The 19,894-nt window shown below is 39.0% G+C and overlaps 1 protein-coding gene across 1 annotated transcript in view; it reads left to right on the top strand.

Annotated features, from left to right (window-relative positions):
- KCND2 (potassium voltage-gated channel subfamily D member 2) overlaps window positions 1–19,894 on the top strand; it is a 493,036-nt gene that overhangs the window by 460,576 nt on the left and 12,566 nt on the right. The window contains exon 2 of the mRNA XM_030308298.1: window positions 15,885–16,047. Coding sequence (XP_030164158.1) covers window positions 15,885–16,047 — 163 coding nt within the window. The remainder of the gene's footprint in view (window positions 1–15,884; window positions 16,048–19,894) is intronic.

The following is a 19,894-nucleotide window of genomic DNA, read 5'->3' on the forward strand; positions in this document are numbered from 1 at the left end:
TCTATGAAATTCAAATTTCAGTGTTATAAATAATTTTTATTTATTTATGAACACTGAATTTTTGTGGGATTATAGTCATTTTATTCATTTTGGATTATCTAGGGCTGTTTTTGCACTACAACAACAAAGTTGAGTGGTTGTACCAGAAGCCATACGTCCTGCAAAGCCTAAAATATTACCATTTTGCCTTTTATAAAAAGAATGCTCTAGGGGCGCCTGGGTGGCTCACTCAGTTAATCATCCAACTTTTGATTTCAGCTCAGGTCATGATCTCACAGTTCCTGGGATTGAGCCCTGCATCCAGCTCTGTGCTGTCAGTGCCTGGGATTCTTTCTCTCCCTCTCTCTCAGCCCCTCCCTTGCTCATGTTCTCTCTCTCTCAAAATAAATAAATGTTAAAAAGGGGGGGGGGCATCTGGGTGGCTCAGTTGGTTAAGCATCCGACTTGGGCTTGAGTCATGATCTCGAGGTTTTTGAGTTGGAGCCTTGTGTAGGTGCTCTGTGCTGACAGCTCAGAGCCTGGAGTCTGCTTTGGATTCTGGCTCCCTCTCTCTCTGCCTCCTCCCTGTCCATGCTCGGTCTCTCTCAGTCTCTCAAAAGTAAACATTTAAAAATTTTAAAAAAAGAGTGCTCTAAATGAGCATTTTAGGAACAAAGGTAACCCAAGGACATTGTTTATATCTCCTTAAAAAAGTAGTTCAGAAGGGCGTGTGGGTGGCTCAGTTGGTTGAGCATTAGATTCTTGGTTTCATCTCAGGCCGTGATCTCTCAGTTCATGGGTTTAAGTCTTGCTTCTGGCTCCATGCTGACAATACAAACCCTGCTTGGGATTCTCTCTCTCCCTCTCTCTGCCCCTTTCCCTGCTTGCTCTCTGTCACGCACACACTCTCTCTTTCTCTCTCAAAAGTATATAAATTTAAAATAATTTAGGACATAGTTCAGAAAGAATTAGGCCTGAGGAAAGGAGATTCATTTACGGTTGAAGAGAGTAAGCCATTGGTGTGTTCCTCCTTAGTGTGAATAGCACAGGTGTGACCAAGAGAATTAGCACTTATTTCTAGTAGCAGTTAGATCAGATAAAGCACAATACAAGCGATAACCTTAGGCATCTTGAAAATAGGGGGAAAGAATACATAAATATATAGAAACCTGAGATCCTGAGAGTTCAGTTATTTTAACTGTGAGATCTTTTTGGAGGAAAAAAGAACCAAGTATTAAATCTATTCCCAGTATGAAACCACCTCACTCAATAGAAGAACTAGATAAAACGTTGAGGAAAGAAAGAAGGAATGGAGACGAGAAGAAAGGAAAATATATTTAAGACTAATTTTTGCTTTCAGCTTTTGTCACTGACTTTACCTTTATTCCTGCAGACAATTTTATTTGTATTTATGAAACCAGCAAATGTTTTGAGGGATATTTCAAGGAATGTTTCTTCGGCTCTTTCACGTCTAAGCCTTGTTTTCTCATAATGAAAACCAACCCCCATTGATCCCATAGTGACTGCTCTCAGAGGGTAAGACACTGTGTTGTGAAGGCTTTACCCTACAACTGTAAATACACCATTATCATAAGCTCTCATTAGTGCTAGGGACATCAAGTTGTCAAACAAATTTTAAAAGAGTAGTCTAACTATCCATGTTAATGACATCCATAATGGTACGACTATGTTCTTTCTTGTGTTTAATTCAAAGCACACATTGTATATTTTCATTTTATTGCCAAACCCTCATCTGCCATCTTATATTCCCCTTTAAACATAAGAATTTTTTTCTTTATTTAAATTTATAACTAGCAGCCAGGCTCCGACATGTTTAGCTATAGACTTTCATTACTGTAATAAAAAAACAAAGAACAAAACAACAACAAAAAACAGAAACAAAGAAAAACTCCTGCAACTAGAGGGTCATGAGCAACTGCACTAATTGTGGAGCCATGTTCATTTTTAAAGGCAACTTGGTTTTACATATACTCACCTGCCCTTAAAATATGCTTTAATTTATTACTAATGGTATTCTCAATGATCTGTTGAAGGATACAACTCCGAAATGATTTATTCTAATTAAGAGCCTCTCGCTAGCACTTAGTTACCACGAGGCTTAGAAGCCCCAGGGACCAGCTTTTATTACACTCTGTGCCCATTTCATACAAGTGGAACATTTTACAATCATCGAATCTAATTGGACATCTTTATAATGTAGCTTCATATTTAGCATTTTTCCCTCACTCTGACAAAACAGATATTTTGGTTCTTTAACTTATTTTCAATGTACAATGGATTGAAATGCACAGAAACTGAAAAGCCTTGAGCCTGCCCTAGAAGAAGATCCAACTTTCCTTCCATCCTTAAGGTACGAAGGTTGATATGCTTGTGATGTTTCAAAATACAGGGTGATGTGACACACGGTGCAGCCACCCAGAGAGGACCCATCAGTCTCACTACTGGGATTCTAATTTTGATCAAATGTAATTTTCTGCTTTTAGGGGGAGGACTGGAGTCAGTCAACAAAATAACAGCTCTGAATCTAGGTCATAACATCTTAGGCCAGAACGGATCTTAGCAATGAACTACAGTGAGGTAGTTAGAGCCCAGCTTTGGGGGGTAAAACCCTGGGTCCCAGTTTGGTTATGGGCTACGTTTCCCAGGCTAGCCTGTCATCTAATTTTCTGCCAGTTTGGACAATGGAATCATTGGCAGGAGATTGGAGGATAGGGGTGGGAAGGAGTAGCCAGGGTATCTGTCCTTCTTTGCATCTTCTAAGGCAGCAGCTGACCCTCTTCGATGGCTCTAGTTCCTTCTCTAAAGATCTGGTAAAGATCCAGATTCTACCTGGAACTCTGCCTTGGGCTCAGAAAGCTGTCTCCTCCTTTGCCTCTCCAGCCCCACAGTGGTTGTGGAGGCTACCGTCTCCTGCTTCATCTCTAGCCTTGTGATGGTTTCTCAGCAACTCCATTACCACACCAAGCCCCCTTCATTCCCTTCATTAAATTCATGCTGCTGTAAATAATTGGGATGCTTTCTGTTTTCCTGCTTAGACCCTGAATTCAGACAATACTATTTTAAAAGTGAGGTATTGTTTCTATAATCTAATCTCACTTCCAGAAAAATTACAGGTAGATAGGAACATAGAGAGAGAGGTAAGAAATTATGTATTTTATGTGCTTGGAGTGTGGGATATATTCTGCAATTTTCTAAATTTAATTTCTAATTTTCAACTTGTTTTCAAGTACTATGTTTCCTCTTTTTCCTTAAAATGATACATCAGGAAAATAATGTTTTTTTAAAAATTTAATTTTTAAGTAATCTCTACACTCAACGTGAGGCTCAAACTTACAACCTGGAGATCGAGAATCATATGGTCTACTGGCTGAGCCAGCCAGACACCCCCAAAATAATTCTTTATAGCAGGTTCTTTTTAATTCATTTATGTTTATTTTTTTTAATGTTTAGTTATATTTGAGAGAGAGAGAGACACAGCACAAACTGGAGATGGGCAGAGAGGCGACAGAATCTGAAGGAGGCCCCAGGCTCTGAGCTGTTAGCACAGAGCCTAATGCAGGGCTCGAACTCACGAACCATGAGATCATGACCTGTGCCAAAGTTGGACGCTTAACTGACTGAGTCACCCAGGTGCCCCAGTTCATTTATGTTTAACCAGGTGGACTTTTTTATTTCATTTATTTTATTTTATTTTATTATTACTATATTTTAATTAGATACAATCAGAATGCAACCACAGGAGCATTTTCATATAGAAATCTGGCCAGTTAGAGCTATAGAGGTAGATATGAATTCATTTAAGACCCTCTTCATTTATGCTTATTTGGGATACACCCTAATTTACATAGTTCATAGAAAGAATGACCATTCAATCAATGTTTTAATTGCCTAAGAAAAGGCAAAAGAATCTAAATATAAAATGCATATAATACCTTCATTTAATTTTAGGAAATAACTTTGTCTCACATTGAACAGAATAGAATTGTTCTCCAAAAGCATCTCTAATGTAAATACAGTCCCTTGAATTCTCATCAAAAACAAAGTTTGTTTAAGGATATAGAAACTTCCTAGGTTAAATTGAAGACTTGAATTTTAGTGGAAATACCTGGCTGTCTTTGGGAAGTTAAATCACGGCTTCTCTGCTCTCCCTTCCTTTTGTATTTAAGCAGCTGTGATTCTTTACATGAAGATAATCATATTAAATTATTTATGCCTAAAGAATTTTGGAACTTTCACCAGGAAAGAAGTCCCTAGTCAGTGACTGGGCAGAGCCATGCATAGATGAGGAAGGAAAAAGGTAGGTCTACCACCTGGCTGTATGACTTGTGAGAAACTACCCTTGATGGTGAGTTACAGACCAGATCCTCACCTCCACCACAAGACAGGAAAAGTCCAGGTTCTGCCCAGGGTGGTCAGTTGAGTGAAGGGTGTTAGGACATTCATGGGACATTCATGCCATTAGATCATGCTACAGACTGAATGTTTGTATCTCCCCTAAATTCTTACATTAAATCCTAACACTCAATGTGATCATATTTGGAAATGGGGCCTTTGGGGGTGATCAGGTCATGAGGTGGAGGCCTCATGAGTGGGATTGTCTGGAGAGCTCCCTCCCCTTGCCACCATGTGCGAATGCAGTGAAAAGACAACCCTGTATGAACTAGGAAGTAAATTCTCATCAGACACTAACTCTATCAATGCCTTAACCTTGGACTTCCCAATCTCCAGATCTGCAGGAGGGACACAACCTGCTTTTGAGTCTCAGTCAGACACTGCCGCTATCAAAACAGAGCCATATTCCCTGCCCTAATAGAGAGTCAAGTGTTAACCTCCAGTACAGTTAGAATTTTGTGCATTCTTTTCAGTGAAGCTCAAGTAGACAAGAGGTGGCAAAATTATCAGGCCTTCCTGGACAGAATTAGAAACAAGAGACGTGTTAGGTCATTACTAGATAATCTATAAGTAATTTTAAAAGTGCAGTCCAAAAGAAAATAGGTAAATACTTAAAGACATCTTAAGGGTGTCATGAGGCCTATAATAGCTAATAGGTTTGAGACTGTGTAAATTCAGGTGGAAAGAAATGAAAACTTTCAGGATAAACATCCCCACTTCATGCTTGTTGGCTGCAGGCTGAATTCTCCCATAAGACTGGCCCTGCAAGCGTAACCCTTGGGACCAGCTCCCCCTTCTTCCCATGGCAAAGGCACTTAAGAGTCTTTGAATGGGTCGTAGGCAATGAATAATTTTGGTGGTATCAGCAAGTGAGCTGGGTGGCTGGTTATAAAAAAACAAACTTATAAACAGAACTGTCTAAATGGCACTGGGATTTGGCTCCTTGGGTGACCGCCTGTAGTGCAGAAGCAGTGACCCGGACTCACACACAGTGGGGAGCTTCCTCCAACAGTTACTTTTCAAAGGACAGGAAGAGAGGAAGCAACAGCAGCAGCTAACTAAAGAAAGCCCCCGGTGTGAGAGCAGCTCTGATAGTGACGAAGAGGAAACCCCTGGGATGTGAAACCAAGATAGGCATCCTCTGGAAGCTGGTGCAATCAGCCCAAAGCCAACATGGCCAGACATTTGCTGGGACCTTGATATGCTTGATGAATTAACTTCCATTTGAGGGAAGACAAGCATACCTCCTCCAATAAACTCCCAAGGCATAACCAGAAAGGATCTTGTTAAGAAAATGGATACCAAACAATGGAATTTTCAGAGAATGCTAGTGTTCACTATCTAAGATTGGCATCATCTTTGAGCAGATCAGAGAGAAATGGGAAGACCCAGCCATTTCCCAGAATGATATGTGAGATTCAGAGAACCACAAGTCCTGTTCCTTCAAGTTGCTGGGCATCTGAGGATTGCAAAATCTGTCAAATTTGGGAGAATTTGTAGTTTGAAATTCTAGCAGGGTACATGTTGGCTAAGCATGTGACAATGAAAAACAAGTAGGCATTGGAAAACTGTCAGTTCTCTCGGCTTTTCTGTTCATTTAAAATCATGTAGGTTAAAAATGATTTCTCTGGGTATAAAAAGTGAGATTAATTGACAGTGTAGAACTAGGTTATTCTGGGCATATCATCTAAGTATCCAAAGAGGAATTTAGACATATTGAGGAAATGAGATGGTGCCAGGCTTGGAGAAAGAAAGGAACTCTGGTTAAAAGAAAAAGAGCAGTGGATGTGTATTCCCCTTCACTCCTTCCCATATTTATTGTTTACCATCAGACCTCTCCCTGGAGGATTTATTTAAGCAATAAACATTTATTGGGCTTCAACTGTTTGCTCAGCTCTGGACAAGGTCTGTGCTAGACTTGGGTTTATAATGATGACATGATCCTTGACCTCCTGGACCTCCTAGTTTAGCAGGAGCAAACAGACTTGTACGAAACTAATTGTACTCCATTAGTTGCAGGCAGCATTGGAGGCACTGGAGAGGGAAAACATTACTCTGGTTGGACAGAGGTAACGTAGTCAAGAAGTTCTCCAAATAAGAACTGATCCTTGAGCTTTATCACTGTAAGCTAGGAGTTTACCCAAAGGATTTATGAGAAGGGAGAATATTCTAGAAAGAACAACATATACAAAGACACAGGAATGGAAAGTCATGCCAGTAATTGGAAGTGATTTGTTCCAACTGGAACATAGGGTGTGTGTGGGTGAGCAGTGGAGGATGGGATGGGCAAGTCATGAGGAGCTGTGTGTGTCATGCTAAAAAGCTGGAGCTTTTTCCTGCAGGTGATAGAGCAACAATGAAGGCTTTCATGAGAGAAAATGACAGGATCAGACTCTGAGCTAGCTCTGTGAGGGTGACAGGATAGCTCCAGGCAACAAAGACTCAAAACCCAAAACGGGAGAATACATTTCCGGTGGTCCTACAGCTGGGGAAGCCAACCCCCAGTGTTTCTATAATGTGTGCCTCACAGTAATCAGTCGTACATGCATTTTTATAGCTTTGTTAAAAATGAAGAATAAAGTAAATGTTACAAATCTAGGCTCTGATTAGCATGCTTTGAAAATAAGAAAACACTCTTTAAAGAAGGCTATAAAGACTTTTACTGATGATAATTCATTTAGGTAAAAAGCACTTTATTAGGATATTCGGTCATAATCATATGTTTCATTTATAACATTTAAAGCCTCATGTGATCATATAATAGGCTAAAAGCAAAGAAAAAAATCAGGAGTCAGAAAAGAATTTGCTTTAGAAAAAGGCACAAGCCAGAGGCACACAGTTAGCAAGCCCGACTGAAATCTAACGTTGAGAGAGCTCAGAGTATAAATGTGCATAGATGTGCTAAAAGCATTTTGGCCCTTTCCTCAATTTTCCCCTTTTCTACATGCAAACTCAATCCTTTAATTTACCCTAATTTTCACACTGAGGGTCTTGGTTAAAGGGCTCCGTGTTTAAAATTACGCTTTAGTGATATCTCACATTACAGAAATGTCCCTGTCTCTCTGAAAGAAGTAGAAAAAGCTGTCAGAATTATTTTGCATCTTTTTGGAAACACCATGAAAATAGATAATCTATGAAATTGGTGAGGTTTTGTCCTGTTAAACTATTTCCAGAGGTATAAGATGCCCAAAATATATCCTAAATATTGGATGTGTGTAGGCAAAGATAAGGAATTGGTACAGGCAATTTACTGGAAATACTTTTCTCTCAGCTTAGGAAAACCAAAAAAGATCCTGGTTGGCTTCCCAACTTTCATTTAGGTTTTTATGCCCTCTAGTGGGTATTTGGGATTTATGCAGTTGTAAAATAATATTTTTGCAGCATTTCCTTTGTGCCATATGTGTTCAAACATTTATCTCAACAATATAGGACACTGACTGATAAGCCCTTAAATAGTCAAACCAAAGTGTTTAACATTATTTGAGCCATAAACTTTTGATAATTTAATAAAAGCTCTGAAAACTTTTAGGAAAATGCCTATGAAGACACACTGTCATGGAGTTCTCTAACCACTTGAATTTTATCCATGAATTCCTTAAGAGTCCATTGATTCCTGGTTAAGAACCTCTAATGAAGCTGAGGTGTCCTCTAGCTGCCCCCTTTTTTTTAGTAGATGCTAAAATTATTAACGTTTTGAACAACAGGAAAAGGAAACATACATTTTTAAAAGAACAGTAGCTAAAAATTCGGCTTAGACTTAAAGAAATAGGAGAGAACACAGAATATCTTAAATAACTAGATACCTGAGATAATCCAAAAGCTTCTCAAGTTTTCAATGCAGCTAGGATAGTATAGGATTAATCCTACAGGCAAGAGAGGTGGAAACAAAATCAAAGCAGCTTTTTAAGCAAATATTGATTTTTAAAATGTCGAAGAGAAATCTGTCTATTGTTAAAGTAATATGAGGGCCTCTCTGGCAAACAATTTGCATACCACAAGCAGGTGTTACATAGCAACACTTAAAGAAAAGTCATTTGCTATTTGCAAACATTGCAGCTACTATAAAAAAATTAGCCATCAAACTATGATCCTTCTAGGATGCCAAACTGATATCAGAAGATCCATAAATAACTAGCCACTAAGACCCTAAAGGATAGAATGATTAGTTGAGAAGCGATCCAGATTTCAGGTCAGAAGAAAGGAGTTCACAGACTTCTCTGACCAGTGGTCATGTCTAGGAGAAAATTCAAACACAAAATCAGTAGGTAAAATACACACACACACACACACACACACACACTCACTCACACACACACGCGCGCGCGCACACACACACACACACACACGGACAGTTCATAGCTTTTACCAGGTTATTATTATACATATCACTTTCATCTAATTTCTTAAGGATACTGTCTTAGTCCATTCAGGCTGCTGTAACAAAATACCACAGACTTGGTACTTTATAAAGAGCAAACATGTATTTCTCACAGCTCTGGAGGCTGAGAAGTTCAAGATTATGTCACCAACAGATTCAGTGTGGTGGTGAGGTGTTGTTTCCTGGTTCATAGACTGCCCTTCTTGCTGTGAACTCACAGTAAAAGGGGCTAGATAGCTCTGTAGGGCCTCTTTTTATAAGAATGCCATTTGTTTGGGCTCTGCTTTCATGATCTAATCACCTCCCCAAACCCCCACCTCCTAATACCATCATATTAAGCATTAGGATGTCAAGGTATGAATCTGGGGGAGACACATTCAGACATATAATAGCAGATACCTATTTTTCGAATACTTACATTTCCAAATACAGATTCATGTTCCCTATGAAGTTGTGGGATTTTTTCCCCCTAATGTAGTAGTTGAAGCACAGCTTTATTGAACCAGCACCTGCCCTACACAATGTACAGGGTGCTCCCAGAGTTCTGTGCAGCTGCATAGGATCCATTCACTCGAGTCCTTCTACCTAGCAATTTAAGACGTTTTCATTGTGAAAAAGAAAGAGGGAGAGTGAGAGATTGAGTTACAGTAAGCATTGAGGTTTATATTTAAATAAGTATTTCCTTCCTGTTATTTGAAGATCTTTCCTACCTTCATGAGTGTTTATAAAACACACAGCTTTTGTTTTCTTTCTTAGTATCCATGGGAAATAGCTTAACAGATGAAAAGTCATTCCTTAGCTGGGGAGGTTTGCTTATATAACATTTCTCTTTTATAAAATGAGCCTACATTTATACTCTTCAAATAAAAAAAGAAGAAAAAATAGAAACTATATGAATAGGACTAGGAAGCTAACAGTATTGTGTTTGAACACTGCATAAGAAAATTCCAGGAACTACTTCTCCATTTGAGATCTAAAGACAAGCACACTTTAGCCATAGGATTTCTGGACAAATGCCAAAAAGGGAAAAATTGTGTGGAAATTAATAAAATTTGCTTTGCAATATATTATGTTTAAATATACATAGATGGATGGATGAATGGGTGGATGCATGGATGGATGGATGGATGGAAGGTATATGCATTCTACCTGTTTGTCTGAATTAACCTGATTTAACCCCTTCTCCATCGTTGAGTGCATGGCACAATTTAAGTACTTTGCAGAAACTTTTCAATGACATTTAAGAGTAAAATGTTCAAGAACCAATAACTGAATCTTTGCTGGGGAATTGGTCTTCCATTCAATATGGTCTTTAACACATGACAAATGATATAATTTTAAACAAGTATTTGGGGCAGTATGTGAAAATTTAGAATTAATATTTTTACGTGAATAACAATTCCATGTTGTACCTTTTTAACTGATATGAGGAGGGAAGGGAGCAGTAAATATCAGGTTTGGCAGATGTCCAGGGTAAAAAAAAAAAAAAAGCAGAATGAAACAGGACTGGCTCTACATGGTAAATGTAGGAACAAGTGGAAGGAAGTGAGAAACGGAAGAAAGTAGAAAGATGGGGAAAGCTTCCTTTCAATGAACAGAGTTCAAGTCTGCTTATTTTTATTATGCAAAACTTTTGGAGAGTGATTCCTTTTATATTATGCTATCTTCTCCCCTGTTTTCTTCTATCTTTTAGGAATTCAATATTTATCTTAGCAGACCTTAGAAGCCCCTTATAATCTTTTAATAAATTTTATTTAAATATAGGAAAAAATGTCTCTATGAAAACAAAACCACATCTACATAAAGTTTTAGTGTAAATCTTCTTGGGAAATGGATTTTTGAAGACTGGAGAAATAATATTAAATTCTGAAGAAAAACAGAAAGACTAGAATATATAATATTGCTGGGCTTAGCATAAATTTAAGAGTAGGGAGTCAGGAAAAATGAGGCGTGCTTTTATATGGAACAAAAAGAATAAAACACCAACCAGTAAACAACTTGCCTGGGATAGAAATAATCATTAAAAGATGGCAGTATTGTAGGCAATACTTAAACTACATGATCAGTTAGCTAGATTGTCACCTCTCATTATGAAGCTTTCTATTCTAAGCCTTTCCTCCACCGAGTTTGAGGTATGATTCCTGAGGTGTATAATGCTATTTTGCTTCTTACTACAAGTATGAATACTAGTTAAAAGATCTTTTGTTAAACAAAGGAAAGCAGATGGTTTTGCCAGAGAGCTATTTCCTATCCCCAGTAGATTCTGTGCCCAATTATAAGTTTGCAGATAAAACTTCCATTCTCAAGGTTATCCTAAGTGAGAAGAGAGACACAACGGACAATGTAAGAATAGATACAAATCACACTGTGTATTTGTGGTGATTCTCCAGCATATGCAAACAAGTGAAATATGCTTAAAATATTGCAAATATCAACAGCAGTCCAATCTTGAAAAGAAGTGGGGAACAGGAAGAAGAGCAGAAAGGGCAATAGATACAGTTCCAAGGGGATTGTGGAAGGAGATGGCAGGTGCTTCTTGGCAAATCAGCCTGAGGGTGCCCTGGCAAGCAATCAGGGGCAGCCCGCACCTCCTCCCGGCCCCAACAGCAGCACCCTGCCCTCTCTGCTCCCTGTGACCTCCTCCCATCTCCCTCTACCCTAGTTTCACAACAGCGGAGACTTGGGACCCATCCTCATTTTCTGTATCTTGAGAAAGATCTGTCCTTTGACTCAAGAGTAAAAGATAGAGGGGCGCCTGGGTGGCGCAGTCGGTTAAGCGTCCGACTTCAGCCAGGTCACGATCTCGCGGTCCGTGAGTTCGAGCCCCGCGTCAGGCTCTGGGCTGATGGCTCAGAGCCTGGAGCCTGCTTCCAATTCTGTGTCTCCCTCTCTCTCTGCCCCTCCCCCGTTCATGCTCTGTCTCTCTCTGTCCCAAAAATAAATAAACGTTGGAAAAAAAAAAAAAAAAGAGTAAAAGATAGAGAAGATGCCCCCTCCAATGAGCACTTTGTGGTCCCTTCTGCTTCCCATCGTGATCACTGCAGTCCTGGCCAGTCACCTCAAGGGTCACCTTTGCTTTTGATTGTGAAGAAAATTTGGATTGTAAAACAAATACGGTGGAGGTAAATAATAAATGTAATTGCATTTGATGCAGATTAGCACAGTTTCATGACATTAAAGTACCCCTATTCTGTTATCTCTTTTTCCTTATGGATCCTTCTAGACTATGAATTTTCTGACTTTCAGCAAGCTGGCTCATATCTTTACTTTCTACCTTTTTGTTACAAACTGTACAAGAAATTTCACTTTGCCCATTTTTTTCCCTCTGAGTACCAAGTTCACTTTCTGCTTTATGTATTTATTTATATTATAATCTCTGTTTATATTCGAAAAGGATTTGCAGTGATTATTTCTCTAGTTGAATCCTGGGCACTTTGTCAAAAATCGCTTTCCCAGGAAAACCTGCTTGATCAATTGGCTCAGAATTCCTTTGACTGAGTCCCTCAGAGTCTATTTTCTCTCCTCTTCTCTGAGGTAAGGTCTTTCTGAACATATGATTAGCCTCCATCCCTGCCACCACCACAGCCTGCTACTTGAACTTACAAACCTTCTGTCTTCTTAAAGTCTTACTGAGCTTTGGGTCCATACCACACAGTTTAGCCCTTAATTTCCTCTAATAATTACAAGAGTGCCAGCCTTGCCTACTCTATTATATAGTGAGCCTAGGATACAAAAATAGCTGATAAATACTAATTTTTAAAAATCTCTTAGAGGGGCGCCTGGGTGGCGCAGTCGGTTAAGCGTCCGACTTCAGCCAGGTCACGATCTCGCGGTCCGTGAGTTCGAGCCCCGCGTCAGGCTCTGGGCTGATGGCTCAGAGCCTGGAGCCTGTTTCCCATTCTGTGTCTCCCTCTCTCTCTGCCCCTCCCCCGTTCATGCTCTGTTTCTCTCTGTCCCAAAAATAAATAAACGTTGAAAAAAAAATTTAAAAAAATAAATAAATAAATAAAAATAAAAATCTCTTAGAGAAAGACAGGAAAAACTTTATTTTGTGTTCATTTAGCTATTTTATTTATTTTATTTTATGTATTTATATCTTACAAGGTTTATTTTATTTGCATGGACTCAATGCTTATCTATTCTGGCCACAACAAACATAGTTGAGTTTTATTTATTTTCCCCTTTTAGAAAATCTTTCTAGATCCTGATTGGTAGACATTAAAATCAACCCCTCACCCTTTTTTTTTTTTTTTTGAAAAGCTGCTTGTGTGTTTCAGACTTATCCAGGACCTACTGTACAATCAGTGCAAAGAGAAAAAAGATGGCTTTAAAATATGTCTGGGCACTCAATGTAAACTGTGGCAAACATAGAAATTGGCTCATGTGCACACAGCATTGTATAAAACATTGATCTTCTGATTCCACTGACAGATCCCTATAGGACAAAAGTCCTCAAGACTTGATCGTTCACCTTATAAATTCTTCTATGTGTGACTGTTTCCTTACTAACATAAACTTCAGATTATAACTTAACTTCCCTGATGGACTACAGAAAAATACCCTGTTTCATATGGACACAGCATTCCAGTTCCTGGATTTATTCTATTCTTTTGTCTGTCTGTTTGTCTCACTATTAATTAATACCTCCATTCTGATGCCAAAACCTGTGGGAATTTCAGTTACAGTGAATTAGCTCAACTGCTGATCACCCACAAACACTGACAAGAATGAGTAACTGGGACCAGAGCCTGGAATGGGTTATCGAATAGGCTGTCACCACCAGCCTTTCCTGGGCCAATTACCCTGCAACTTCCCTCTCCCACATTGACACACAAATGTTTTCCCACAAAACAAAATCAGAGTGATCATTTCCTGGGCCACCCTTCAAGATGTAATGCATCCCCATGTCCTCCTAAACCTCCTTGAGTCTGGATTCCAAAACCTGAGCTCCTCTCAGAGTGCTGAGCACCCCAGACACCTCAAGTGAACACGGAGAGGTTGGGGCTCTACAGGCACAGCCGGGCAGCCTCTGCAGTAATACGATCAAAAGACATCCTTCTTGCCCCCTCTCCAGAAATGAATTCTTAGAAGAACTCTGTATCAATAAGGTAGAGAAAATGGATTCTTTGACTAATATTTATTGAGGCAGCTTTGTGCTAGTCGGACTAAATAGAGCAGATCTTGCTTTGTCAAGGTTATATTCTAATGTCAGCAGGGCAGGTGGGTGGTCAAAAAATAAATATGTTAATAAGTTATAAAATATCATGTGTTAATAGTACTGTGAAGGTCATTAAATGGGAAAATGTTAAAGAGAATGACTAGGGGAGAGAATAAGACCACTATGGATAAGGTGGCCAGAAAATAACTTCTGGAATGGAGACATTTAAGTCTCAACCTGAATAATGATGATCTGGGGGCTGCACATTGTGGACAAAAAGCCAGATGGCCCGCATAGCTGGAAGACAGTGGACTTGGTGCAAGGTGGTATGAGATACAGGTGGTAATTAAATGATATAGGCCCTTGGAGATAAAACTGAAGAGTTTGGATCTATTTTAGTTCTACGTCTATTAGAAGGTTTAAGCAAAGTGGCACCAGTGCACTCTCCATTCTAAAACCATAACTCCGACTGCTATGTTGGCATGAATTGTAAAGTGGTAAATATGAAGGAGAGAGTTAGGGTAAGAAGCTATATCTATCCATCACTCTGGCAAGAAATGATGATTGCTTGGGTTGTTGTGGTAAAATGGAGGTTGAGGAAAGAGACCATAATAGGACATAATTCAGTTTGGTCAGAGATAACAAGACTAGCTCAAAAATGAGATGCGTGACTGAGAACTGAGGTAACTCTTTCAATTTTGATGCGAGCAATTGAGTGGTTTACAGTTCCATGGAATTGGAGGTGATAGACTGTGGGAGGAACAGATTTGAGGGTGGCAGAGGAAGCTAGGGAAATAAAAGTTCCTTATTGGCTAATTTGTTTTAATTGGCTCTTAATTGGTTCTTAAAAATCCAGGGGTAGGAAAAATCAGACTAGACCACTGAAGACATGAGTCTGATTTTCTAGGTAGACATCAGGGTTGTCAACATAAATTAGGGTATCAGCAACAACTGCAAGCTATGAGATTGGATGATATCACATAGGAAAGGGTTTATATGGAGACAGTAAGAGTCTGAGAGCTAAATTACTCCAAGATTTAAAAATCAGATAAGGGGCAGGGGGGAGCCAGAAAAGAAGACAGAGGAACAGCCATTGAGTTAGGAGGACCGCAAAGGGAATTTTCCAATACTGAAGCCAATGGAAAGTGTTCCAAGAAGAGAGAAAACTAATCAAGTACAAATGAGAGATTGAATAAGATCATCATGAAGAAATAACCATTGTATTTAACAAGTGGAAGTTAATGAGACCTTGGAAAGCTTTTTTTAAGTGATTATATCTGATAAAAAGAATGTGATATAACACTTTTTCTACTTAAATTTCATAACCAATCTAATGCTGAAAAAATTAAGTGGAAAGAGATGTTATCTAGACTATGAAATTCAGCATGGAAATACTAACTATAAATAAATGTAAAGAGGGGCGCCTGGATGACTCAGTCCGTTAAGCGTCTGACTTCGGTTCAGTTCATGATCTCACGGTCCCTGAGTTCGAGCCCCGCTTTGGGCTCTGTGCTGACAGCTCAGAGCCTGGAGCCTGCTTTGGATTCTGTGTCTCCCTCTCTCTCTCTGTGACTCTCCCACATTCATGCTCTGTCTCTCTCTGTTTCAAAAATAAATAAATGTTAAAAAAAATTTTTTTAAGTAAATGTGAAGAATTTTGCCATATTATATAAAGGACAAACTGAAGAGCTATCATTACATCATCTGGCTTAAAACATTTTCCAATCAAAGAGATATCTAAATATTGGAATCAATTCCTGCAATACTGAAAGATAATTTTTTCATATTCAGATATTCATAATTTCTGGTTTATTAAGGTCTTAACCCATGTATATGGTAGTCATGAAGTAGAGATAGATTGGTCTAAAAAATCATTTGACTTTGGGTAAAAAGCTATTTGTAGCAGGTGAAAATAAATTTCTGTGACTTAAAACCATGTTTTTTTCTCTAACCCAGGTATGGTGACATGGTACCAAAAACCATAGCAGGGAAGATATTTGGTTCCATCTGTTCACTGAGTGGGGTCTTGGTCATTGCTCTACCTGTTCCAGTGATCGTATCTAACTTCAGTCGGATCTACCACCAAAATCAACGAGCAGACAAACGGAGAGCACAGAAGGTGTGTATTCAGCTCTGTGCAATCATGATTTAACATCTCCCCCTTTTTATAGTGAGCTTTAAAAATCCCTTACTGGCTATTCAGTGTTCCAGTTTTGGTCGATAGTTGCATAAGTCAGCACAGGCTAGGTTATGCTACAAGTAAAAAAGGAACCTTAATATCTCAGTGGCTTAAAACAACAAGGAATATTTCTCAGTCATGCTGTGGGTCCATTGCTGGTCCAGTGATAGAAACTCCATCTTAACAAGGTATTCTGCAATCATTCAAGCCGGGGTAACAGGACATGATGAATCACGCTGACTCCTAAAACCTTCTCCTGGAAGTGGGCCAAGTCACTTCCATTTCTATTGCACTAGCCAAAGTAAGTCACATAGCCGTGTGTAACTTCAAAGTGGGCAGGGGAATATAATCCTACTGTGCAATCAGTGGCAGAGAGAAAGAATTATCTAGTAAACAGCACTAATGATAGTAGTAAAATCAAAGATAGATTCTTGGCAAATTTTATCAGAATCAGATTTCTAGATCTAATTAATTTTGTCTTTGCCCATCAGGGATCAAGCTGGTTCCAGTAAGCAAGGACTATTAAAAGGAACTAAGATATGTCTCAGATATTTTAAATAGTTGACCCAGGAAGTAGGAGAAATCTGATCATTAATAGCTGAGTTTTATTCCTGGCCCAGTTTACTGTTTCTCTGAACTTCGTGCCAGTTATTAATCCCTCTAAGAGTAAGGGTGTATACACAACTGTAAGATGGGGAAAATGTACCTACCTCAAAAATTTATATAAATCTATATGAGTATATCATAATAGTAACAATATTTAACATTTATTTCTGGTTTTACTATGTGCCGGGTACTGGTTTGGTGTTTTTTTTTTTTTTAAATAATTCATATTGTTTTCATGAGTCTAGGAGTGAGTCAACATTATTATTCCTATTTTTTAGATAAGGATCCTAAAGTACGCAGAAATTGAGAAATTCAATCTAAGCCAACCTGACACCCAGGTTCATACACATAAACATTATGGTAGACTGCCTCTCAGAAAACCCGACTAAATGTTAACACACTTCCCTTCTCCAATTTTTGTCAAAATAGTCACCTTTAGAGTCAGGGCCCTTGCTGCTTAGAAATAATTTTGGAAGGGCGCCTGGGTGGCTCAGTCAGTTGAGCGTCTGACTTCAGCTCAGGTCATGATCTCACAGTCCATGGGTTCGAGCCCCACGTCGGGCTCTGTGCTGACAGCTCAGAGCCTGGAGCCTGCTTCGGATTCTGTGTCTCCCTCTCTCTCTGGCCCCTCCCCTGCTCATGCTCTGTCTCTGTCTGTCTCAAAAATAAATAAAAACATTAAAAAAGAAAGAAAGAATTTTGGAAATCTCTTGTGTAGTTTCTTTAAGACCATGGCACTAGATTTCCAGTATTCTTCATGGATACTCCATCGTTGTCCTTTATGGATAGATAGTTTTTAATATCCACAACCATGACTAAAATGGATCCACAATGCCGGTAATGTAGTATAACTCTAAACTATCATGAGACATTTGGGTGCAGTTCAAAGCTACTGGCTTTGTAGCTAATTCCAGAACAGGATTTTAAGTATGCTTTTGAACAATGTTGGTCTTTTAGTCGAGTATAAAATCTCAAAAAGTAACTCTCAGGAAAGTTCAGGGTAATCAGTGTGGTCACAGAGCATACTGTCCAAAGAACATGTTCAAGTCTAACATCACAGATCCTCTGCCTTTTTGCAAAGAGTCACTTTTTCAGCCTTGTCCTTTCTTGCTTTATAGACTCCCCCAAGTTTGGACAGGTACCTAGCCTTTAATTATTGTAAAGAATAGAGTAGTCCAATTAATATGAATTTTGGAACTGATAATTCAATAAACAGAGGCTAGCAAAAGGCACCTTCTGAGCAGTTTTGTAGTCTCACGTAAGGTATATCTTTGGAGATGGAGAAATTGTGACCACCGTTGGCCCCTCCCCCAGGACTTTCATGCTCACAACTGTGGCTCTGCCCACACGTTACAATCCTTCTAACTGGGCACACATGTACATTGTTTAAAATGACAAAAATCCTACAAAAATCTTAGATGCCCAGGACTCATCCATCTTCATTCTAGAAATCCCTTCCTTGATATAAGAGCATAAGAGCTACCTATAATTCATTTTCCCAGTGGAGGAGGTTGGGGGGGCGGGGGACTACCTATATGGAAAACCTAGGAAGTACAAATCTGATTTTCAGATAAATTGAACACCAAAATATCTGTATTTTCTTCAAACTTTGTCATCTGCAACAATCAGATCAGTAAAGAAAATCTTAGAATAATTTAGAAGCCTTTTTGCATAAATAAATATAGAATTTATTCCTTAGTTAAAGGCAGTTTAGGTTTATCTGGAATGAGGTGATTTGACAAGTATCAAAGTTATGAAAAATTAGCCACTAATTCAGTCAAGCAAACAGTCCATTTAGTAAAAACATCAGTCAAGCTGAATAATAAGGAATATTACAAAACACTTTTTTAGACCATGTTTTTCTGCGTTTGGTCCATTTTTCAACTCTAAGCTCAAGCAAAAGTGTGAAATATATCCAATATGCATCTGAGGGGTGCCTGGGTGGCTCCATCAGTTAAGCATCCGACTTCAGCTCAGGTCATGATCTCACGATTCATGAATTCAGGCCCCACGTCAGGCTCTGTGCTGAGAGCTCAGATCTCGGAGCCTGCTTCAGATTCTCTGTCTCCTTCTCTCTCTGCCCCTCCTTGCTCACACTGTCTCTCTCTCTCTCTTAAAAAAAAAAAAACATTAAAAAAATTTTAAATATACATTTGAGAACACTCTCCTCGGCACACAGGGATACTTTCCCTCTTCTAGGCTCTTCCCCCCCAGCAAGTACTCTTCCTGCTTTCACTATCTCCACTCTTAAAAGAAATGCACATTTCTAGCCACCCTTGATCATTTTTTTTTAAGTTTATTTATTTTGAGAGAGAGAAAGTACGGAGGAGGGGTAAAGAGAGAGGGGGAGAGAAGAATCCCAAGCAGGCTCTGTACTGTCAGTGAGGAGCCCAACTCAGGGCTTGAACTCATGAACAATGAGATCATGACGTAAGCCAAAATGAAGAGTTGGTCACTTAACCGACTGAGCCACCCAGGCACTCCATCCTTGATCGTTTCTTAACTAAACACCGACCTGTGGGTCAATATAGACTTAAACTGGAGCATGTCTCCTTTCACCCCCACCACTAGTAATTGTATTTTAATAGATGTATTTATTCAATAGTATTTCAGTTATCCAGTGGTATTTATTGATTAGAAAATATTTGCCAGGGCATCTGGGTGGCTCAGTCGGTTAGCATCAGTCTCTTGATTGCCGCTCAGGTCATGATCTCATGGTTCGTGAGGTTACTGAGTTTGAGCCTTCTGTTGGGCTCTGCACTGACAACAATGGAGCCTGCTTGAGATTCTCTCTCTCTCCCTCTCTGTCTGCCCCTCCCCTGTTCTCCTGCATGAGCTCTTTCTCTCTCTCTCTCCCTCTCAAAATAAATAAATACACATAAAAATTGTTTAAAAAGAAAGTAGTTGCCAAAATAAAGCTAAATTGATACAATGACAGATGGTAGGGTTGATATTTTGAAGTAGGGAGCCTACCTTGCTTTAAGATACAAATCACACCAGTCAATCAAGGTGTGATTACAAGGCTAATTGTAAGTAATTTTCATGTATAATAGTAATCATAATTATAATTATAATTTAATAGTACTAATAGCAAAAACAACAACCCTCTCCAGAGTTTCTAGTATATCCCAGGTTCTTTATAACTGTTATTTTTATTTTCACAATCAACTCACACAGAAGT

The sequence above is a fragment of the Lynx canadensis genome, chromosome A2, assembly GCF_007474595.2.
Source record: "Lynx canadensis isolate LIC74 chromosome A2, mLynCan4.pri.v2, whole genome shotgun sequence".
NCBI lineage: Eukaryota > Metazoa > Chordata > Mammalia > Carnivora > Felidae > Lynx > Lynx canadensis.